Below are 25127 nucleotides of genomic sequence, written 5' to 3' on the forward strand. Positions count from 1 at the left end.
GTTAGTAAACTGAAGCTGAAATATGACCAGAAGATTTATGACGACTCACAGAGACGCAGATTTTCAGTGTTTTACACTCGAATTGCTCTCCTTTCTCTTTGCCGGCCAGCAGGGCGGGGACTGTCTCCCCATTACAAACAACAGTAACAAAGGTGTGTTTGATTTATTAACCGCTGAGCCCCGGAGGATGGTAGACCAGCGACATCCTGCAGGACCAAAGGGATTTTTTCCCCCTTCTCATTTAATTTAGTTTTGAAGTTTAGATTCAATAAACCTATATAAATGTTTAAATTAAAAGAAAAAAAATTATGCAGTCTTTATTTAATTATTTTATTTCTCATATATTTCATTTTCAGCTCCCAGTTTAATAAGAAAATTATCTTGAACTGTTTTCTTAATGTCATAACTGGAATTTTCTGTTGTAATTTAAAATTCATCTAATAGTTTTTAGTTCTTATCAAAATTTATACTTTATAAACTTCGTTTTATAATTTTTCAAAAATATATATTTTTAATTTAATTTAACTTTGTATCTTAAATGTTTCTTGTTTTCTTTATTGAAATAAAATTTTCTTGAATCTGATTTAATTTTTTAAAAGCTTGTGTTTTATATTTTAACTTTTTCTTTTACATTTGTCAGTCATTTGGAACAGATTTATTCACACCTCAATACACCCTGTCACTTTTGTATACCACGACATATATTTGCATGAATACATCCTTTTATATTTATTTATATTCTATATTTATCTTCATCTTTATATTTATAGCTCTATATCTATCTATTTATCTTAATATTTATCCATCAATATCTATTTTTCTACACTAATTTTATTGAAGTGCTTGATGTTTGTTGTATATTTTCTGCTATGACAGCTTAATTTCCCTCTCGGATTAACAAAGTCTCTGATTCTGATTCATGTTTATTTTTGTTTTACATTTTGTTTTGTTTTAAATTTGTCCACTTTTTCTATTGTTTATTTAAGCTTTTGTTTAACATTTTGTTTAATTTTATTATTGTTTATTTTGTCTAAAGTTTGTCTGTTTTTGTTCAGGCGGACAGGTCCTGCAGGATCACTGAATTCTTCGGTACGTATTTTTCTGTAACACCTCAGCGCTCTCACGCTCGACCTGCGCGTGCCCGCCGTCGCGGTGCCCTGTCCCTTTAAGAGCCTCGTGTTGTTACAGGAAGTGTGAGGGGTGTTTCCAGCTGATCTGAACAACAGGAGGACCTGAGTCTCCCTCAGCAGTCCGACCTGTCTGTGCTTTTTTCGGGCACCTTAGCAAAGCCCGCCGGTCCCGACCTCCGGCGGCTCCTTTGCGCCGCGAAGAGACAGTCGTTCCGGGGTAAATCAGGAGGAGAGCCAGGGGCTTATTCTCGTCCGATAGCCGTGAGCCGGTGCCGTCGGAAGCTGTTAGCTCGGACTGTCATGATCCCAGCTCGGAGATGGCGTCCTTCCCCGGTTTGTGTAAGGCTGTCGGGCCCGCGGAGGAGGAGAACGGGGAGCTGGACGGATCCCTGCAGCAGATGCTGAAGGCCATCGCGGACGAGAGGAGCCGCCTGAACAGCCGACAGGAGATCAGCGGCATCGGTGAGTGTCTGCGTGCTTCTTCATATCCATACAGGCAGCACCTGAACTCCCGTGAGCAGGGATGAGCTCTCTGGCGTGTTTCAGGCTGGCTCTCATTTATCTGTGGGTCTGGTTTACTTTGGAGCAGGGCCGGATCTATCTGCTGAAGCCCCCCGGGGCTGCACTCTGGTGTTGGGACCCCGTGAAGACCCAAACACAGTGCTCTCCTCGCTTTCTAACCCAGCAGATGTTTTCATGTTTAAGCATTGGTGGACATTTCTTTAAACTAAAAACTAAAGACAGGTGTGAAAAGGTTTTTTAGTTAACCAAAAAAGTCTAAAAATGCACATGCTGTTCAAACAGGGTTAGGGCTTAGAGCCACAGCGCACAGTGGAGTTTTAAAAATACAGTAAATAACTGCCAATGTTAAATAAGAAATTGCAGGTCCTCTAGTGTCCACCAGAGGCTCCAGCAGTGAGCAAATGTCCAATTTTACAGCAGAATAAAAGCCCCAAAATGTTGGAGTGATTATAAAATAATGATCTGAAGGAAGCTTTGATCAGTAAAAATAATAATTGACATAATGTAATGACATTTTTGGTTAGTTTTCTAAACTCTGAGCTCCACAAAGGTCAGAAATCTGTTTTCTGAGGAGGACCTGAATGTCTCCTCCATCTCTATGTTTCTGTTTTTTGCGAGGACTGTGTTGAGTCCTCGTGACTGCCTTGTAGCCCGGTCCTCGTCATGAGCCTCGTTGAAAATAAAAATGAAAGTTGATCTTTGCTCCGGCCTGCGTTTGCCGCCAACATCGTCAGAGCATCGCTCCGCCTGTTCCTGCTGCTCATTTGTTCTGATGGATAAATCAATGAAGCTCTGTTCACAGCACATGACTTCATCACAGCAGCTTCACTGTCATCACCAGGAGCAGAGCAAATGTCAGACACTGCAGTGCTACCTCTGCTTCGTGTCATCGTACAGTCTCGAGCCAGGCCTCATTTCTTTCTTTCTTTTCCACTGTATTAAACTAAATAGAAATCATAGTTTGTACAAATCTGATGAGCTTGAAAACTGATCTGTGGTCTGACCACATTATTTCCTCCTGTCATTACAGAGATGAGCCCGGTCTTGGGTCTTTTCAGATTCTGATCATCTGCTGTAGATGGTTTTTAGGCCTCACTCTTCTTCTTTTGTCCTTCACTTGTCCACTTTTCCCTCTTTTTTTTAAAAATAAATAAATATATTTTTCTATTTTTTTTAGGACACACCAGAGATAATCTAGGTTTTCGGCCTTTTGAAAATCACCTTGTTAGTACAAAAATCGTATTGATGTTAAACTGTTTTATCTTTGGCACATTCTCATTTCTTTAACAGAACTAAAGAAATGAAGTGTTTCAGGGATCATCTGGTAATAAAAGACATGATTAAATGATTCGTTGCTCAGGTGGCCATAATGTGCAGATGCAGCACTGGTTCATCTTTGGATTTGGAGCCTTTTCATGTTTGAATGATTCACAGAGTTCAGAGAATTAACAAACACGATCCTATGGAAATGCTCTGGTACGAGGACTGGACTGAAAAGAAGTGAAAAAGCAGCCAGTGTCCAAAGAAGAACTTGTACTGCTGTTTAAGAGCACTTTAAAAATTCATAGAAACTCTTGACTCCTTAAAAGCAAAAGATGAGTTTTGGCTCAAGACTTTTGCACAGTATCATAAACTAAGCATTGGGTTTCGAGTGTTGATCACGTGAAACATCCTCAACTTAAATAATAATGAAACCAGTTGATGGAGTTTGACTCTACATGTTTCTCAAGGCTGTGGCTTCAACTTCATTATATTGAAGGTTTTATAATACAGTGGATCGTTTATTAGCTGAACTCAAGGAGAGAAAGTCAGTCTGTGTTAGTTTTATATTTAAGGCCACAAACACAATTATTTAAACCGAGCTAATGTTTTAACCCTGGAGAACCAATGGGGTCGGCTCTGACCCCATTGGTTCTCCAGGGTTAATAGAGTCGGGATTAGTTTACAGTGACACAGATCTATTTTTTCTGAATAAGAGCAGGTTTCCAGACTAATCGATCAATAACTTAAATATCGTAGAGAAGAGGAGTCTGTGGATACGTCACAGCGTTTGTGTGACACCTGCAGTATCACACACACATGCACCCCTGTGGTGTCACACAGGGCAATATTTAACAGTAAAGACTGTGCAGCGGGGCTGGGGGTGCTCCTGTTTCTTCATGCAGACTCTGTCGTGTCCTTGGATGCTCCTCTGCAGGCGGCTGGTGGTGACTCAGGTCTGATCCGACAGTGACTCAAGTCTTTGCTCTGATCACAGAATAACTCGGATCAGTCTCTCAGACGCAAAAACCTGGTGATGTCGCTAAAAACAAGCATGGTGAGTATATAAGCTCACACACAGCTGACAATCGCGACAGCTGACTCAATAAGGAAACTGAGGTTTTTCACATTAAAAGCCTAAGGGATGTGCTTACAGTTCTGTTTTTGCTCGTTTACACAGTAAGAATTTATTTTATTTTATTTCAGCTTTTATGATAAACCATGAGCTGAACATGCTTCAGATATTTCACTTATCAAGCTCTTCACAGGGAATGATAACCAGCTGCCTCCCTCCTCCATGTTGGGGAAACGTCCTCCAGCTCGCCGCTGAAGAACCGCCATCACTATCAGACCGTGGGCCGAGAGGCTCTCTGGAGAGTCAGCTGAATGAAAACACGGGAGAGGAAGGGGAAAGGCGAGCTGAGTATAGCGGCGGAACTTTCAAAATAAGAGCATAAAGCCATTGCAGCTAGCGTAGCTCTTGGGGCAAAGCTCCACCTGGGCAGTCCACACAGGTGAGGTCTGTGTGTGGTGACAAGTGGCATGATGTCAGCTCCGGCAGCACCTCTGCTGGGTTAATGAGCAGCTCAGAACTCTGGGTGTGACTATTATTCTGCATCCACACCTGAATAAACACAGCTGCTGAAAGTTTGATAGAAAATAGAAAAACATGGAGGGCGATTAGACCGCCTCGGTGGTTTTTATCGGTTGGTGCCGGCTCGTATAATTTGAATACGAGCTCTTATTTGAGAATTTACGGTCTGAACTATAAATACTCGCTGAGGCAGTTAAGCGGCAGCCAGGCGAGGCAGAGAGATTAACACGAATGATTTAGCTTTAATTACCTCCTGCTGTAAATACTCTGACATCAGCGCAGCTTTCACGCTGACGCTACCGGAGAGAGCGTCCATCGATCGTCTGAGATCTGCTCTTCAGGAACTGTGGTGCAGAGTTACCGCCGATCTGACCGTGACTCGCTCTCTGCTGACAAATTATTACAAATCCTGCTAAATATTTAATGAGGCCGCAGTCCGAGTCCGGGCAGAGGTGGTTGAAGTGCTCCAGTTTGTGTCTACGTGCACATATGTGTGTCACCGCAGGACATCACAGCAGGAGGCCTCCCATCTGTGTACAGTCTGTCTGTGGAGTGGACTGTTGGAGCCAGACTGTAAAGGTTTAATGTACAGGACCAGTTGTTACCGTCTATTTCCTTTAATAAGCGAATGCAAACATCTCAGTGCTGCGTTTATTTAGCCGGTTAGTTTTTAGCTTTAATTTATGTAAGGCTGTAAACTTTGAACTTCTAGACAAAGGTTTTTGTAATTTGTTTAACAAAAAGTAAAATCAGACCTGTTTGGATCATTTTCAGAGTAGCTTTGCATGATTCACAGTTTAAAATAATCCTGTATTTATTCCCGAGCCTTGCTTTAAAACTGTATTTCCCAGATCGTTGGTGAGTGGTTGCTCGAGGTTACTGGCTGGTTTCAGCGAGGGTGACAGCAAAACAAACCTCCCTGTGGCTGCTTTGGTCAGCAGAAGATTGCTGCGGTCTCGTGTAGCTGGTGTAAAAGAGTTTCACTCAGTGTGTCTGCAAACACAAGTGTGATACTGGAAACGTTCCTTACCACTGTGACTTTAGTGACCCTCAGTGCGCTCAGTAGGGATGTTTTGGTGCTCAGAAAGAACATTTTGATTATATTTAAAGCACAGTCTGTGTAACCTTTTAATTTAATATTCCAGATATTTCCTCCCAGCTTTGGGTTTGCCTCCAATGTTGGAGAGGAAGCTAAGCTTAGCTGTGTTGGCTTCATCACGTTAAAGTCAGCTTTGTGGTCATCATACTGATGCTCAGCTGGATGGTACGCCAACGCTCTCTCAGCTACAACATCTGTGACATGCAGATTGTATCAGAGCAGAATGAGCGCTGGCCAGTCAAAGGTTGTAGGTGTGAGTATTTGCATTTTTCTTTAAGTTCATTGGAGCTTAATTACGAAGCACTTTCAGACGTTTGGCCTCAGTGGCTCAGGCGTTGCAGAGAGTCTCGCTGGTTCATTCGGCGCTGGTGCGTGCACTTTGTTCATCCTTTCATCCAGGTCACTGGAGCTTCGAAAGCACATCACACAGGATTATATAACTGTCATGAAAAATGCAGCAGGCCTACCACAGCTCATGATATTTCTACCCACTGCTGCAGAGAGATTTGGGGTGATTCAGCTCACTTTCCTCAGATGATGAGTGATAGTGCGCCGGGCTTCATAACACAGTTTATGTATTTTTAAAATGGCATATGCAGCTATAAATAGAGCCGGACTTTTATCAACGTCTCAGAGGCTCCTGCAGAACTGTACTCTGCTTCAGTCAGCTGTGAGCCTTTAACACCTTTAAACAACACTCTGAAGCCCAGGTGACATTATAACAAGATACAACAAGATACCTGGGTGAGTTTAAACTAAATGACACTGTTCAGCACATCAAGGCTGACTCATCCTCGACTCACATCAGAATACATTTCCATTCATACATTACAGTGAGCCTTCACGGGCTGATTTTTTTTTTTTACAGTTCATGACGTCATCATCTTCACCTTCGTTGCAGTGTGAAGCTGTGATTTCAGGGATCTGCAAGTGGGGTTATGCCACACTCAGACATGGACACAGTTTCTGTCATAAAATCTTTTCATGAAAGACTTGATCTCATCGATCATGCGGACTGCTTGGTATGACATGTGTGGTAGCTAGTGATTTTCATGATCATGTCAGCAGAAGTGGTTCATATGGGACTCAGCAGGGTCATCGACATATGTCATGAGGAGTTGTTGAAGACCCCAAAAAGTTTGAACATGCTGGTTTTCAGTCAGGTTAATGTAAGGCAGCGCTGGTTTTCTTTCATTCGTGTTTTTTTTTTTTATTTTATTTTTTTATTTATTTAACCTTGATTTATACAGGTATTCCCATTGAGACACAATATCTCATTTACAGGAGAAACCTTTTTGGACAAACTATTATCACACCAATGGAAAAAACAACTTTTTAGTGGGATTTAAAGAGAGCTGGGGGACTCTCTGGGTAAGTTTGGCTATTCTTTGGGTGGTTGGAGTGGTAATAGAGGTCCTTGACGTCCATTAGGTGGTTTACGTTGTCATCATGAGAAACTGAAACATGCTAGTCTTTTAGTGGCATGTTATGTGGTGTCGCAGCATTGGTCTTCTAAAACATTTAGTGGCCATTATCATTCCTGATCTGAACCATTGGTTCAGTCTTCTGCATCTGACCATAACTGGGCTGATCTCGTATATCCTGAACCTGCCATGGTTAGTTCCTTTAGGAGGTTTTAGTAGGATTTCAAGACAATTGTAGTCAAACTTTTGTTGGTTCCAGCGGCAAGAAAGAAGGTTTGAGTTGCCATTAGGGAGGTTTGAAGAATCCTTTGGCTCTAATTATAAATGCCATTCAATAGGTAGTTTTAGGAGTTCTAGAGAAAATGTAGGTGCTTCCTTTAGGTCTATATATGGTTCATGGTCTCTTGTAGGAGGCCCTTGGTATAGTTTAGGTCAGGAGTGTTGAACTCCAGGCCTCGAGGGCCGGTGTCCCGCAGGTTTTAGATATCACCCTGTTTCAACTAGAGATGGCACGATACCACTTTTTATGTCCGATACCGATATCAGAAATTTGGATATCTGCCGATACTGATATGAATCTGATATAATGTGTTTTTTAATCAATAAAACAGTTTTTAATATCTTGCTGCATTTTGTATAAGTTCATACTCAAGTAAAAAAACAAAAAAACAACAACACTAAAGCTATTCTGTTATACCTGTATGCAAAAAATACACTGCACCCAAAATATTTCATAGTTCAGCAAAACTGATCAATCTAATAAACTTAAACCTACACCATCCTCCCTATTCTGGTATTTTAAAGAGTACTTAGCAGAAATATTAAGCAACCTAACTAATAGGGTTGCAAACTTCCAGCAAAAAAAAAAAAAAAATAGGGAACCACCCCCCACCTCGTGATGCCTAATCGACATAATCAACTTTAATTTGATGCAGTGTGAAAAAAAAAAAAATGCACAGAAATAAATTATTTTCCAAGAATAATTAAATAGATTCAACATCTTTCTTCAACAGAATTGCAGACTGCACAGCTGGTACCTTCCCAAAGGAAAAAGTAGTATTGCTTACTAGGGTATATTAGACTTAATAGTTACTATATACAGTAATGGACTTCTATAGATTTTACATCAGATTAAAACTTTGGGTGTAAGATTCGGATAATTATTTATTAAAAGCTAGACATTTTAAATGAGAATAAGAAAGAAAAGTATGTCTTTGTGCCCCCCTTTTCCCTGTTCATGCCCTATCGGCCCCCCTGGCTAAACTTTGCTAGATCCGCCCCTGCACAGTTACCAGCTGTCAGCTACCTAGAAAACGATCCTGGTGTAGAAAGTAATATTAAATTAATAAATTAATAAATAACAACAGCTTATCAAACTTAAACGTGCTGCTGTTGTTCAGCTGCTGGTTTCCTCTTTCTGGCACGAAGTGGGTGAAAAACAAACAAGAGAGACGGACTCACGACAGAAAAGCCGATCAGCTGATCATTGATCAGTTTCATGATTTAAGTAACAGCAGGAGAGGGAGAGAAGAGGCAGTCGCTCCATATATCGGTTGTTAAGCTTAACGCGGGAATGCTTTACAAACATTCAGAGATGAACTTACACACTTGCTTTACTTCTCTCTGGGAAAACTTCCTCGGAGATGAAATGCTGGTTTGGAGCGAGGCTACAAATACGCACAGCCGCTCTATGTGAGCACACTGCTCCAACGTGCTACTGTTATGAGCCGAGTTACGCCATGTCGGAAGTTTTGTGAGGTGCTTTTTTGATATTTAATGGATCGATTACATTTTTTTTTCTCCGATATCCGATCCAGTAATTTACGTCAGTATCGGACCGATACCGGATCGGTCCAACACACCTGAATCAAATTATTAGTTCATTAACAGGCTTCTGGAGAACTTCAAGACATGTTGAGGTTATAATTTAGCCATTTAAATCAGCTGTGTTGGATCAAGGACACATCTAAAACATGGAGGACACCGGCCCTCGAGGCCTGGAGTTCGACACCTGTTTAGGTATTGTTGGAGTCACTACGAGGTTGTATGGAGCCTTTATTGGTCTCTGTTCAGGTTTTCAGTGGTTCAGGGTTTGCTCTCTCAGATGATTTCTTTGTTTGTTTGTTTGTTTGTTTGTTTTAGGAACCTTTCTGATTTCTAGAGCTATCCCAAACACAGTCGTCTGGGCTCCAGAGTTTCACAGCGAATACTCAGAAGATATTTAAGGATATTGGTAAACAGCTACACCTCTGGCATGATAGGTGGATCCTAAATGCAAAATCTGGGCTGTTTGGTGTTCACATGTTATTAAAACAACAGGCAACAACACAAGGTGTGGCAACAGTTGACGCTGCACCATCATCAAAACCCTGGAAGAATGTGGTTTGTCCTTCCTGCAGAGCTGCCGTTTTAAAGTACCAGAAATTAAAGGGCTGGTGGTCAAGTATGAGATGCTGAGGTTTAATAAACTATGCTGGCTGTGAGGCGTGGTTTAAAGTTACTGAGTCATTACTCTGTCTGTAGTTACCTGATATTGGAGCCTGAGTTAAGGATTTCTTTTGGCTGGTTCAGTGCTTCCTGTTGCTCTTTGGAGCTTCTTCTGCTTGGGTTGCCAGCAGGTCGTGTTCACTGACTCACCCCCCGTCTGGGGAAAACATCCCTCATGCCAAGCGTGACTGGATGAAGGCCAGAGGTCACTTCCTTTCTACAGCCAGCGGCTCTGCCTGGCTGCTGCCTTAGCTCGGAGGTGTTGACTTGTGTGAAATGTGAACAGCTTCAAGCAGCAGCCTAAACATTAATTCACACACTTGAGTTTCAGCTGTAAACTCTGAATAATGACTGCTGACATCGGGTAGTAACACCACAGAGGAAGTCTTAGTCTTTTTATAGGAGCGCAGAGTTACACATGAGTAATTCGGAGAGGCTAGACAACAAGACCACAAACACCCATCTTGGGGTGCTTGCCATCAGAGAAGCTTAATTACTTCTGCAGTAATGTCAGTTCTTTATGAGATGTTTATTTATGAGAAGTACCATTTTAAAAAAAATAATAATAATAATAATTGTATTTACCTACCAGAACCAGTGATAAGTATTCATTTATTTCCATTATTTGCAGGTTTATTCAGACTTGTCCTCTCAGTCACTCTAAATTAATTTTTTCTCCTTTAAATTGGACCCATAAGAAGTGATTGTACAATTACTCTGGTTTCATCTTCATCTCAAATTAAATTAAAGCCTGAACAAATCAAAGCAAATGAAGTTTATCCTCCTGGACCGACATAGAGTTAAACTAATTAATTTAATATCTGTGTAATTTAATGAAATGCCAATACACCATCACGGAAGGGCTTTATACCCACATCATGTGGTTTGGTTACTCCTCGTCACGCTGTGTCTCCTTTAACTTTGTACTGATCTTAGAGTATTTATAATTCGATTTTAATTTTAATTGGATATACAGCAAAAGAAAATAAAAGGCTACTTATAAAATCTAGAAAGAGAATAAAATCTTAAAGTCTGATCTTTAGAGAGGGGGACTTTTTAAACAGACGGGAGGTAAAATAGACCTATATATTTATAGCAGAAGGTCATTAAAAAGGCTAAAAACTAACTGCGGACAGCCGTGTTAAAACTTTTACAGCAGAAATAAAGATGTTTACACCCTGATGCACAAACTGTTTTGGTTTCTAGAGAGAAGTTCCAGCTTCACAACAACTTTTGCCAAGGAATAAAGAGGAAGTAAAAGAGAGGAATAGTAAGAAAATTGTCACTATATGCAGATGACAAAGTGTTATTTATTAGAAAAGAGGAAGATTGTTAATTGTTTATCTGAGACTGTAATATCAGGAGTCAGAGACAAATATAACTTGTATTAGGGCTTAAAGTTTGCATGATTAGGGGCGTGGCCTCTTTAACTGACTGGGTGGATGGTGACACAGATGGCTGGAGCTGCTAGCTGTCTGCTAGGCTCCACCTCAGCTAACTGGAGTCACTGAACTGGCCCTCTGGATCGTGTTTGTGCTGCTGGAGCCTCAAGGATCTCATAACTGGATTATAGATGGCAGACAGTTGGTGTCGTAAGCCACTACCTCTGTTTAAAGATTGTCGTTCACAGTGTACAAAGATGGCTTCTTTCACTCATCTTTCAAACCATCTGTCCTCTCTGTCCAAGATGTGAACATTGGCATCCTCGAAAGAGTGACCTTTGTCCTTTAGATGCAGATGGACAGCCTTGTCTTGTCTCGTCGAGTTGGCTCTTCTATGTTGTGTCATGCATTTGTGAAGTGGCTGTTTGGTCTCTCCAATGTAGAGGTCTGGGCATTCCTCGCTACACTGTACAGCATGCTCTACGTTGCGAAGTTTGTGTTTAGGAGTTTTGTCTTTGGGATGAATCAGTTTTTGTCTGAGTGTGTAGCTGGGTCTGAAGTACACTGGGATGTGATGCAATGTTGTTGAGTTTGTCTTTCTGATCCTCCCTAGATGGTGTCTGATCTTCTTTTCTGTGCTTCTGGTGTCAGAAATAACTTCTGACACCAAAACACAAAACGTTAGCAGCTAAAATGCAAACGCCGAGGCTTCTAAATGTGGCGTAGTGTCACAGTGGCTTCGTGATCCACAGAGCAGGCGGTCCACAAAGAGTCCAACTCAACAAGAGCCAATCACAGACAGGAACAACCCCACAAACATCCAAACACACACACAGCTCAGCATCGATGTGTTTAATTTAAAACATGTTAAACTGTGTGAGGAATCAAAGTTCACCAGTTTTCTTTAATTAAATCAAAATTAGCAAAAACGTGAATCTTAATTGGCTCCGGTTCAGCCGTCTGACCCGCTGACCTTCTCCTGCTGCTCTCCAGGTTTATCTGCAAGAGAAGCTCTCGCAGGAAGTTTAATTCGATGCAGAGTCATTCTTTGGCAACTGCCTGACAACTGTTGCTAAGCAACAAGGCAGGTGCCTCCGGCCTGTAAAAAGGTAGCAAGGAACCCGGGGTGACGGAGGACAGGGGGTCGATACCGAGTGAAACACAGAGCGTCAGTATGAAATCGATTGGTGTCTGTATCCTCTCACGCTCGGCCCTGTTTGATCCTTCAAAATAAAAGCGTGTGTAGAAATCCAGCAGCCTGTGAATAATGCATGAGCTGATTTTATTGGTCATAAGGAAAAAATAACTGTGGATCTGAACAAAAGCTGGAGATGAATAATGGAATAATAGATTTTAGAGACAGAGTGTGAACAAAGCACACTTCCTCTGAGCTGCTTTCAGACATTAAACACTCACTGACACCATATTCACAGGGAAAGGTCTTTGAAACGTTTAAGTCCAGGTTTAGTGTCAGTGCTCGGGTTTTTGAAGCCCGTCTGAATGAAAAAGGTTATTTTAAAATTTGATTTTTGTGGAACAGTTTCAGATTTTGTGATGTCACAGTTGTAGTTAAAGCTTTTATTGAAGTGCAGACCTTGAACCTGGATGTTTGGTTAATTAATCATCTGATTGTTTCCCGTGGCTGCAGGTTGGTTTAAACCTCTGAGGAGTACTGCTGTCCTAAATACCACTTGTGTGCTGCTTGACATCAGCAGCTGCTGGATTCTGTCCATAGATCAGGAAGATCGGTGCTGATGTTGGATTAAAAATGACTGAACTGTCACGGTTGTCTGTTATGTTCCTCGATATGAGTAAAGAAATGCTCATGCATGTATTTTTGCTGAAGGAACTCTTGCTGCCGAATAGTTTCTTCCCCTTTTCTGTTTTTGTTCCTCTGAAAGGCCAAAATTTATAAAGAAGCTTGAACTGAGGCCAGATTTTGTTAGCAGTTGGAGAACAAATATTTCTTCCTCGAGCAGCCTGTGGTGTAAGTGTAAGGTAGGAATCACTGGACGTGTTTCAGGCTTCTCTGGTCTCGCCTTTCCTTCGTTTTCAACGCTGTGATGTCACACAGCACCAAAATGTATTCATTTATTTAGTTATTCAACGTTTGAAACATCAGTCATGTCACAATTGGTGACAGCTGTTAGCCAATTAGATAATGCTATGCAAATATCATGAGAGAGCAATATGTGCATGAAATAAACTGTCGGCTTTTTTCTAACTGCCGGACTCAGACCGTAAGTGGAGAAAAATGGTGTATGTACAGGTAAAAGTACTTGACTACACACTGCAGCTCTTAACAGTCAGGAACACCCACAACAGTAAGGAACGTGAATCCTGTCAAAGTGGTTTTTGTTGGGCAGTCACACATATGTCAAGTACTTTTACTGTGAAAGGAAAGAACAGGAAGATGCCCATTCCATACATGTGTACAACAAAGCAACAAGAAAAGTAAAGGATGGACGTAGCTTCTAGGTCCTAAATCTGCATTCTGCACCAGGGGCAACGACTGCCTAAAAGCTTCTGGTCCCATAAACGTTGATGGGAAAACACGTAAACACCTTCCTCATGAGTCGCGATAGTTTCAGGTAACATTGAATAAAACATGGAGTTAATTCAGTAAAATTTGGTCATTAATGGTGTCGGGACGATTATGTGGTGTGCGCCAGTGAGCATGCTCAGACAGTCATGTCTAATCCATCCCAGTCATTTACTCAGAAATTGTTCCACAGACTGTTAAAAATCTGCATGAAGCTGCTTTAACCTGAAATCTCGTGCTGACTTGTTGTTTTGACCTCATGTTTCTTGTCTCTGCAGGCTGTTTTAAAGATGACCGCATCGTTTTCTGGACCTGGATGTTTTCCACGTACTTTATGGAGAAGTGGGCGCCGCGACAGGACGACATGCTGTTCTACGTCCGCCGGAAGCTCTCCTACGTCAGCGCCGACAACAGCGAGGGCAAGAAGGTGACAAGACACTTGATGTAAAGATTCATCATCGCTCACGTTTCAGACATTTGCAGAGCACCAGCAGAGCCTGAGGGCCAGGATTTCAAAATAAAAGGTTTCAGAGAAACGTGAATGAGGCGGTGAGACATGATGGATGTGAGGCTGCATTTGTGTCTCTGTTGGTGAATAATGGATGGCTTGCTGGTCTGGATGTGGAGCAGCATTAAAATAAACCATGTTCAGGCTCGCTGTGAGCTGCAGTGGTTGTGTAACGTTGCCCCATCGCTCCCTTGCCCTGAGCTTTCCTACTACTTTTATTGTGAAAATGCAGAGTTTTTCAGACCCTTTCCTGCATCTCCTTCATTTATTTGTAGTTTTTTGTATTTTTACCTTCGGTGCACCTGACCTGTGAGTTTTTGGCCCATTGAATGACATATTGCAAATTTTGGATGTGGTTATGATAGTTTGTCCACCACAAGAGTAGAATATGTGACAGAAAAAAGGAAAATCAGAGAACTAAACTTTAACCACTAAGATGCTGGCTCGGTTATCCAAAGCACCGACCCAGAGTGGTTACATCTTTCCCACAATCAACCCTGAAAAGACCCCAGAGGACTTCCTGCTCTCTGAGGTGCTCACACTTTCCTCCGTGGCTCTGGCCTTAGATAAATCTAATCATCACATCTGTCAGAGTCTGCAGCAGAGCGGCTTCGCCCACAGGTGGACAGTGTGGTTCATTTTTACTGCAGCGTCTGTGGCTGTCAGTCAGACTAACAGCAGATCAGACGATACAGACAGCAGACGCCATACCAGCCGGCGAGACGATCGGCAGCGACAGCAGCCATCAGCTTCCCATCACTCTGTGTCCTCTGAAGAATCCAGCTTCAGTCACAGGAACAGAACCTGAAGAAGAGCAGATCAGAAAAACAATGGAAGCAGCTGATGAGACAGAAGCCTTAGTCTCAGTAACTGAAATTAATCTGAGATTAACTCATTATCTTTTAGTTTTTGTCTTTCTGATCAAACGTTTAAACCTGCAGATTTCTCATGATGCCCTAAATCTCAGCCTCGTCCTGCTCTTAATCTCTGCTCGTCATAATTATATTTTATGAGCTCAGGCTCTGGTCGTCCTTCATCCCCCCCGCTGTGTCCAGGTCTCTGCTTCCTGTCCCAGAGCAGAAACAGCTCTGGGAACCTTTCTCCTTCACATTTGTAATGTTTCCAGGGAAAACTTATTTAAGCTCAGGAACCTTTTTCCAGCATTTGTAAGTTTAACCAGCTGTGAGCATCAGTGTGAGTGTGAACAACCTGCAGCAGACACCAGCTCCTCTGCTTCTGATCATTCAAAAAGTGCATTCCGGGTAATCTTTCAGCTGGCATCAGTGTGTGTGACGTGTGATTTGACCTTTTTGCGGGTTTTGGTTCTTCTTCATTGGTTTCATGTTCTCTGATGGATGCCTGGAGCTTCAATCGCTTTAACCCTTGGAGTTTGCGTGAGGTCAGACTGAACATCTGGACCAGAAATGGTTCATGACATCAAACTGAAGAAGCTACACCTGGTTTAAGATGTGAAATCAAAATGGCATCTGCCATAAAGCAGGTCACGCTGCTGTGACGTGTTTGCTTCATCGTTCAGGTCAGAAAATGTTCATGAAGTTTGCATTCCTGTGAAATCAGGATCATAATCTCCTGCAACACACACATACACACACACACACACACACAATGGAAAACTAGAGTCATTTGACCTGAAATGAGCTTCGTGTTTTTGCTGAATCAGCGTCACTTTTTCAGTTTCAGTTCATCAAAGCAGGAGGATCTGAGGCCACATAAAAACCACACACACACACACAAGCGCTTCACAGGGAAACCATGACAACCGCTCCTACGCTCTAAATGGTTTCTGAGTGATATGAAGGCTGGCTTGTGGAAAACTTGTATTTCCCTCAAGACCAGAGAGATTCACAGAGTGGACAAGGAAACGGCGGAGGAAGGAAGGAAGTAGGTGTATAGGCGGGATGGATGGGGAAAAAGAAAGGGAGGAAGTAGGAGAGGAAATCTGGGAGGAAGTAAGGTTGAAGGAGCTGAGTCTGATGGTAAGTGTGTTCAGACGTGGTGCTGATGGAGGCTCTGTGCTGTGGTTCAGGTGGAGGTGGAGGTCTACAGGAGGGACTCCAAGAAGCTTCCGGGCCTTGGCGACCCCGACATCGACTGGGAGGAGAGCGTCTACCTGAACCTCATCCTTCAGAAGGTGCAGAGCAGTAAAGTTTAAAAAATAATCTTTAAACTGTTTTTTGTTGTCCTCACTAACCTGAATCCTGCACCCTCTTCCAGCTGGACTATGTGGTGACGTGCGCTGTCTGCACGCGCTCAGACGCAGGAGATATCCACATCCACAAGAAGAAATGTCAGGTAGGCGCTCTGCAGCAGCTCGAGCTGATGAAGCCACCAACTTTCTCTCATCCCACCCGTGATTTGTCTCATTTTATTTCCCCCTCCTGTGCTCACAGGAAGTGTTCGCATCTCCGAGTAAACATGCTATGGACAGCAAAGGGGAGGAGTCCAAGATGAGCTACCCCAACATCTTCTTCATGATCGACAACTTTGAGGAGGTAAAAGGATGTTTTGAGCTCATGCAGAGCTTCTGTGGTGAAACGTCTCTGAGCTCACAGTGCTGTCACACTGAGGAGGGGAGGTGGGGGAGGAGTGAGGGTGGTGACTGAAATCAGCTCCTGGTTGGTGCGCAGATTAGCTGATGAAGCGTGACTCCATCCATTTAAAAACGAGCTTGTGCACAAGCGCAGCGTTTTTACCGCCACAAGCAGCAGAGTTTGCTCTGGGACAGAAACCGATGATCCTCCAAGGCAAGGGAAACGCTGCTGACCACAGTCGCGAGTCGATGTTTCTGCTGCCGCACAGAAAGACACGGGACATTTGCAGGTGAAGTCATGTGACCTTCTGTTTGTGCAGGTGTTCAGTGACATGACGGTGGGTGAGGGTGAGATGGTGTGCGTGGAGCTGGTGGCAAGCGACAAGAGCAACACCTTCCAGGGCGTCATCTTCCAGGGCTCGATCCGCTACGAGGCGCTCAAGAAGGTCTACGACAACCGGGTTAGAGACCAGAGCGTAAACCTGCACACATGAACACCTGCACACATGAACACCTGCACTACACTAGCAGAAACATGCTACAGGAGTGTGAATGTGTTCTTGTGTAGCCTCATTTAGCATGCTCACATTTATGAAGTCTTGACACTTGGGCTAAGAACACCTGAAGATTCTGAAGCTCTCAGGTGTGATTGGTCAATCAACTGTCAGCAGTTTGACGTCCGTGTCATGTTTCAGGTGAGCGTTGCTGCTAAGATGGCCCAGCGGATGTCTTTCGGCTTCTACAAGTACAACAACATGGAGTTTGTGAGGATGAAGGGGCCGCAGGGCAAAGGTCACGCCGAGATGGCCGTCAGCAGGGTGCCGACCGGCAACACCTCCCCCTGCGGCACCGAGGAGGACCAGGTGTCACCCATGCACGAGAGGGTGAGGGAGAAGATGCAGTTTAAATATTCGGTCCTGAGATTTTTCATTTTTCTCCTCTGAATGTCTCCACGACAGATTTGAAGGTTTTGTTTTTGAACAGCTGTGTTCATGACCTCAAATGTGATTGAACGTAAGCATTTTACTGTAATAGTCTGTGGAGAGGACGGGGACTGCTTTATGTCTCAAACCGAGTTTTTCTTCAGAGGATGAGACCAGCTGTGATTAGGTTGAAATCTGAGTTACCACAGGGAGGCTCGTGTGATCATCCACCACAGAACAACACTGCAGGTGGAGTTTCAGTTCAATTGTTTTTTGAGCTGCTGAAGTCTGATCTCACTTTCATCCCCGAGGCCGATAAACAGTTTGAACCTTGTACTGAAGCCTGTGCTTGCTCTATAAAACCTCTTTACAGTAGAGCTGGATATGGTACACTTAGCTTTATGCTGTGATAAAAGGATCATTCTGCATAAAATCCATCCAACAGTCTGTTTTACTGCTATCAGAGTTTCTTAGACACCTTTGTAATCATGTCCAGACCTTTGTTCCTGCTTACATTAAAAAGAAAAGTGAATGAACAGCCCACATCTCTCCACATCTGTGCATTAAAAGGCTTTTGATTGAATTGTCCAGTTACAACAGAGGACTGTAATCCCTCAGCAGCTAATTAAATGTTTCAGTTTAACCTCTTAAATGAAATCTGAAGGTCTTCACCTGAAGCTCATCTCCATCACAGAGCTGTGATGAAAACCTGCTCGGCTCGGGCAACCACTGGTGTGGTTTCACTTCTGTGTCCAAGATCTTTGAGAAGTAGAACAGAAAACCCCAAAACTCAGGAAGTGAGTCGAGTGAACGGCACGAAGCTCTGCTCAGACGAAATCAGGTCGAGATCAATAATACATGCAGCTGGACTGACTGTGCATCATTTAACAGCCGGATGTGTCTCTCGCAGAGACGTCTGCTGGAAAGAGAGCTCAGCATGAATCCACTCTTTGATTATTGATCTGAACAATAATTTTAAAAAAACTTCACATGAACCAAAAAACCAAAGGATGTGACGGTGTTTACTGAAACAAGGACGGGAGCGATGGGAGAGCTGAAGGAATAAATTTACTCGGCTTAATTGGAGCAGCTCTTCCCCACAAATAAACTTCAAACTGCCCGACGTTCCAACAGGAAGCTCTCTGAACATCAGGACATCACACAGAGATGTAGAAGAAAACGCTAAAAGCTGATTTCCAGCTAAACTTTCTCCTCATTACCAACAAATCTGGTGCTGGTCAGGTGTGAATTTTAGGATATTTACACAGTTAATTGCTAATTAATTTTATCTCAGGTTGGCTTGTGTCTCTGTAATACAAGCTCCATATCATCCCACCATCACCAGCAGGACAATGATGCACAATCAGCAGATTAAACCACTAATCACCTGTGAACCACAGACAGAAAAGCCTAGACTCCTGTGATGTTTTATTAAATATAATCCACAATGTTGTCCGTGAAAAGCCCAAATTTCTCTGCTGTTACAGAGTAAGATGTCCCCCAGGGTTCGACATTAGGCCTTCTGATATTTGTTGTTTTTTTTTTTTTGTTTTTTTTACTTGAATAAGACTTTACAGCTGAACACAAAGTATACTTTTTTGCTGATGATGCCATCCTTTATGAAACCACCTTTGAGCCCCTGCTCTTGGGTTTATTTGTGCCTCTGTTTTTAAAAACAAACAAAAAACCAAACATTTGCTCCTTTGGGGCTTTTAAATGTCTCGATCGATGGTTCCGATCTCTGTATGTGACTCACTTTATTAATGTGAAACTTCCCAACAAGACAAACAGTTTGGGTTTTAGAGAATTTATGAGCTTTCGTGTCCCTGCTCTGGTCACCAGCCCTACACTTACAGTACATCGGGAATTTAAGGTTGGATTGCAAACGAATAAAATGAAACTGAGGATTTCGGCCGGTGAAACATCTCTTCGGTCTCCCCGTCTCACTTCTGTATAACGAGGTCTCAGTGACATGTGATTAAATTTTACTTCCTGTGTGGACTCTAACCTGCTGTCCTTCCTCAGGTGACATCGTTCAGCACACCTCCAACCCCGGAGAAGAACCGCCCCTCCTTCTTCTCGCCGTCTCTGAGGCGCAAGATGCCTCGAAACCGGATCGCCGAGATGAAGAAGTCTCACTCTGCCAATGACAGCGAGGAGTTCTTCAGGGAGGAGGAAGATGAAGGTAAAGACTGGCACTTCTGTCTCATTCCTGAGACGCTCACCACAAGTGTGGGTAAAGTTTTCCTGAATTAATTCGGTTTATTAATCAGGTTAGCTGTGAGTCTCTTTGTGATAACACAACATTAATAAAAGATCATTAAACAGTCGTTTATAATATACAGCAGTTCTCAGCAGCAGGTTCAAAATCTCCTTTTCCCCCTTAAGTAATCAAAGATCCAGAAACATGAATGTGTCACAAACTAGCAACCTAGAGTTCTCAAAACAGATCAGTAAAGCTCTAAAATATTAAATGTAACCTGTGCGGTTGTGGCTCAATAAACTAAACTCGTCCTGGAATTCAGACTTTGGGTTCCTGGATGTTGCTTGGTCGGTTATGGGGGAAAAAAAACGCTACCCGATCATATGTTGGCATGGTTTATGGTCAGAGCCACAATGATATCTGATCATCTTTGAACCTCCTGTAAGCAAACTTCTTGCTCCTCTGTAAGAAACCCAGCTGGAGAATTTAATGACAGTAAGTGTAAAATGGCGCCATGACATGTTCTGGTTTTACTTAAAGCTGAATTTTAACCCTCAGTGGGCAAAAATCTTTAATTTACTCTGTAAAACATTTAAGAGCATTACAAAAAATGGTTTATTAATAACATTTTTTTTCAAATTTTTTTTGTGTTCAGATCTTCACACCACCACAAACCTCCGCTCGCGCTCGCTGTCGGGCACCGGGCGCTCATTGGTCGGCTCGTGGCTCAAACTGAACCGGGCAGAGGATTATTTCCTGCTGTACTCACACCTGACCTACGTCACCCTGCCACTGCACCGCATCACCACAGGTCAGAGGTCTCACACAGCACCACAGTGCCCTACTACCCTCTGCAGGGAGACTGCGGGAACTGCAGGAAGTAAAGAATGACATTTTAAATTTATTTTAGGTCTCATTAATTCACAATATTGATTCTATTGAGGGTTAAATAAAGGATAAAACCTGCCTTTGGATAATCTGCAGGATAAGGTTTGTCTTTCATTGCCCAGCAGGAGATCATTGACATTGAGTGTTTTGTGTTGTCAGTGACCAGTGTTGGGAAGGTTACTTTTAAAATGTATTCCATTACAGATTACAGAATACATGCCCCAAAATGTATTCTGTAACGTATTCCGTTACGTTACTCAATGAGAGTAACGTATTCTGAATACTTTGGATTACTTAATATATTATCATGCTGTTTACAACTACGTGAATGTACTATTGCTGTGATTTATTACTATTACTGAAGGTCCGCGGCTCCCAACCGTAGTAAAGGGACCTCTGGCTAATACGGTGGGTTCTGTGTCGGCTCGTAGCCAAAAAATAGCTTTACTTTGTTGTGTGGGTCAACTTTGCTTGCGAGAGACAGAGAGGCGTTGAAAAGCTGCTCCAACAGAACTTATTGTTTTTGGAGGAAAACACGAACACGGTGTACAGTCGAGTCTTAATAGCTTACTTACAACTGGGCTCGTCAGGCACTCTTCTTGGCTGCAGTGGTTATTATTATATTTACATGCTTCCAGCTCCCGTTTTTGCTCGATGATAACTCATACTTTACATTTTTCTCCCTCCTCGCTCACAGACACATAACGTGTATGGCAGTCCATTCTCCCTGCAGCACGGACTACGCTGCCTATGATGCTACATTCTTTAGAGCGATACCTGTAGCATTCTGCCTATTAGCTTAGCACAACAACAACAGGCGCTCTCTCACCCAGGAAACACGCAGAGAGAGCGTCACCCTGTAACCATGGCAACCGTAACGCTGCCGCCTGGAACAACAGAACATAGCTGTCAAACAAACCCAAACAATCCCGACCCGCGACAATATGAAACAGGGAAGTACCGCCGTGTAATCCATTTATTTCAACAAAGTAACTGTATTCTAAATACCACCTTTTTAAACGGTAACTGTAACGGAATACAGTTACTCATATTTTGTATTTTAAATACGTAACAGCGGTACATGTATTCCGTTACTCCCCAACACTGTCAGTGACAACAATGACAGCAGATGTGTGCTGATGATCACTGATGGATTGTGGGCGCTCTGTTATTTATTGTGTCTGTGTGTTTCAGACATCCTGGAGGTGAGGCAGAAGCCGATCCTGATGACATAGCATAGCTGGACTCAAAGCATCACTACGAAGTGCCTCCTGCATCAGGCCGCCAAGACAACAGCAGCGCCCCCGGTGTTCTGACCGAGACCCGCAACCAAACAGCCGCTTCAACCGGAGACGCAGAAACGGCGTCAGAGGGACGACGAACAAACCAGCCATCCGAGAAGTGCCTCCGACTCTTTCGGTTCCTGCGGCCATCTCCACGGAAATGGGCCCGGAGTCAGGATCACATGACCTCTGCGTGAACTGACCGGAAATGAGAGCGAAGAATGTTTTTGTCTGTAAATACCTGCTGCTTTTCTCACAGACGCCTTGACTAAAGGTCGAGCTTTTAGAGACCGCCTCCTACTTCCTGTTCAGCTCGCTGTGGACTTCTTGTTTAAACTCCACCACAGGTGAAATTCTGGGTCACAGTGATTGTGTGAGAGGAAACGGCGGGGTCAAATCCACCTGACTCATACAGGAAGTGGTCACTTCACTTCAGAATAAAACACCAACCTGTACAATTGCAGCTTCACTATCAGAATATTTTCACTTCTCTGAGTTCACAGTTTAAACCATGTGATATGTGTCACATGACACAGGCAGTTAAGGATTCTGTCGTAATTATTTTACAGGATTATAACTAAAGACAAAAATTTTAAAAATAATTCTAAGAATTATAATTTTTTCAACAAAGACATGACCCACATTTTCACAACACTTATTCAAGTTTTTCCCCTGTTTTTGTAGAGAAAACATAAAATAGTTCATATTTATTCATATTTGTTGTTGAATTTTTATTATCAGACATCAAAGATTTTACAGGAAAAGGTATTATGAAAATAATTTTTGTTCATTATGTTGAAAGTTTTCCCTTCTGAAAGAAAATGCATCTAAAGAATAATTACATTTTCAGCTTAAGATTTCTCTCAAAATGACTCAGACCTCAGTCATTCACTAAGATCAGCAAACAGTAAAACGAGTCCTCATTCAGACACTAAAACCTAAAACTCTTTATTTAAACACTACTCGCTTCATGTTGGATTTTTTGAGTAAATGTGTTCTAATGAACCAAAAATACAGAAAATAAATACAGTTCTGATGCTGAAGACCCAACTTCATCTTGTGCGTTGTTAATTTCTTTGTATATAATGAATTTTATAAGTTTAAGATGTGAAACTATAAATGTAAGTTATTATATCTGCATTTTTCACAAATTTGTACTTTTGTCTTACCTTACAGTGTGAAACACTTGGAGGCGACTTTTGTTGTGATTATATGAATAAAACTGAATTTACAGAAAATTTTCAACTAACAAAACGAGAATCTATTAAAGTCATTTTGAGAGAAATCTTGAATTATTTTAACTGGTGCAACATCATAAACACTAACGTTGAATAATCCTGATGAAGAAATTCTCTTATATTTTATTCCAACACTCCAGAGTATTCACTAAATATTTTTAACTTTTAACTGTATGTACGTATGATTGAAAGCAACCCGTCTATAGCATTTAATGGTAACTTTATGACAAGTGTTTTTAATACTAGCATTTATCGTCAGCACTGAAGGAAATTTTTTAAAAAGAACTTTAGAACTTAAGATTTTTCACACGTTTGTGCCATGAGTTTTCTTTGTGTTGCATTATCCCATTAAGCTCATTAAAAATATTCAGTTTTAAAAAATAAAACTTATTGTAAAATTGGAGTTCATGAATTGTTACACAAAATAATTTCAGTATTTAAATACTTGACTAAAATTAAAATTTTAAGTCCAAAATCTCTTGAGTTTACTCTAAAGTTCCAATTAAAACGAGTTTGAATACAGATACAGCTTTAATTATGATCATTTCAGTAGGACTTGTTGAACCATGATTCAGTATTTGACCCCGTCCTCGTGTCCTCACCTTTATACGAAATCACTTTTTCTTGTGATAAAACTCTGCCGTCGACTTTTCACATCGACTCACTAAAGCGAAAAAAGGTAAAAGAAAAAAAGCAGCTTATAAAAACCAGCTTTTACTTTTTACAGATTTATTTTCAAACCTGCGGCTGAAACTGGACGAGACTTGAAAAACTGCTGAAGTTCCAGACGAAACTTTAAGGGAACAAAAGAAACTGAAGCAGCCGGCTGTTGATGTTAAAGTGACTCCCGGTTTTTGTCCCTCTGAGCTCCCGAAGCCTTAAACACACTGACTGTGTGTGTAACATCTCCTCTTTTCACTTCCTGTTTCTTTAAACTCACCTGTGAGACGTTTTAGACACACCAACCAGCCGAGGCTTCGAAGCGTCACCTGCTCCTCACCTGCATCATCAGAACACCAGAATCAGAATCACTCTATGTGACTCACAGCGACTCCTTTTTTATGTTTCCTGTGAAAACTTAATCTTTTTGGATGTTGGAAAAAGTTACAGCTGAAATGTTTTAAGAAAACTGGAAGAAATTCCTTTTAGAAACACTGTAAGGGGGGGGGGGGGGGGGGGTAAAATTCATCTTACATTATTAAAATTAGTTTTAGATATTGGAAAAATTTTTTTTTCGAGAATAAGGTTTTAATGATTTGCATGTACGCTGTACTACAAACACCTGGTATTTTCAGGTTTGAAGGTGGAGTCAGATCAGCTGTTGATGTTATTGATCAGATGTCATCAGTATTGGTTTGCTCTCAGATGAAGCCATCGTCGCTCAAAGTGTTTTCCTCCATGTCGTATTGAACCTTTTTCTTTGTGTCAGTATTTTTGATGTAGTTTATAGATCTCCAGCTGAATGTATCCACGCTGATTAACAAGCGCTTTAAGTGAGAGACGTTTGACGGACTGTGACGGTTTGCACTGTAAAACGCTTTTACAGCCTTTTTGGAAGCAGTTTGTTAAACTTTCTGTTGACGTGTTCATGCTTCCATCACAGCTTTTGTACACAGACACACTTAATGTGCATGTTTCTGTCTCTTCTTCTGTTTCCAGACTCTCTGTACATTCTCCTGCATTTATTTACTGAAATACACATTAGCAGAAAAACGCCTCAATGTCAAGTCGTCTGAATTCAGCCCCACAGTGTGTAGCTGGTCCAGGTCATTAAGGTGGATTTACTACAGTTACACTGAGCTGTGGTGAAGCCCTTCAGTGTAAACATGCTGTGTTAGGTCCTCCCCCTTTAAATACACCCTCTGCAAAAGCTCTGTTTTTTCTGGTTGACCAGCTTTTGGAAGCCTGCCAAGGACCAGGTGTGGCTGTAGTAATGAGGGCACCAAAAAATAACAAACAAAAAACACTTTCCTTCCAAATGTAGAAAGAAAAACTGTCTTAGAAGCCTTGGATCACAGGGATTACTGTACACACACCAACCTCAACTGGCCATGTTAACATCCACCATCAACTGGCCATGTTAACATCCACCA

The 25127-nt window shown here is 42.0% G+C and overlaps 1 protein-coding gene and 1 pseudogene across 1 annotated transcript; one reads left to right on the forward strand and one right to left on the reverse strand.

The window, feature by feature from the left end:
* Positions 1 to 1205: 1205 nt before the first annotated feature.
* On the forward strand, positions 1206 to 23203 carry kiaa0930. The gene is made up of 10 exons (XM_087830774.1): positions 1206 to 1592; positions 13719 to 13867; positions 15996 to 16100; positions 16184 to 16261; positions 16360 to 16461; positions 16820 to 16960; positions 17195 to 17383; positions 19448 to 19607; positions 20281 to 20436; positions 21708 to 23203. The coding sequence occupies exons 1-10, from the start codon at positions 1448 to 1450 to the stop codon at positions 21746 to 21748; spliced, it is 1266 nt and encodes a 421-aa protein (XP_087686900.1). The 5' UTR covers positions 1206 to 1447; the 3' UTR covers positions 21749 to 23203.
* LOC148097930 (uncharacterized) lies at positions 11011 to 11943 on the reverse strand (annotated as a pseudogene).
* Positions 23204 to 25127: the final 1924 nt, after the last annotated feature.

This window comes from Neolamprologus brichardi, chromosome 17 (genome assembly GCF_056152115.1).
Source record: "Neolamprologus brichardi isolate AB-2024 chromosome 17, ASM5615211v1, whole genome shotgun sequence".
Taxonomy (NCBI): domain Eukaryota; kingdom Metazoa; phylum Chordata; class Actinopteri; order Cichliformes; family Cichlidae; genus Neolamprologus; species Neolamprologus brichardi.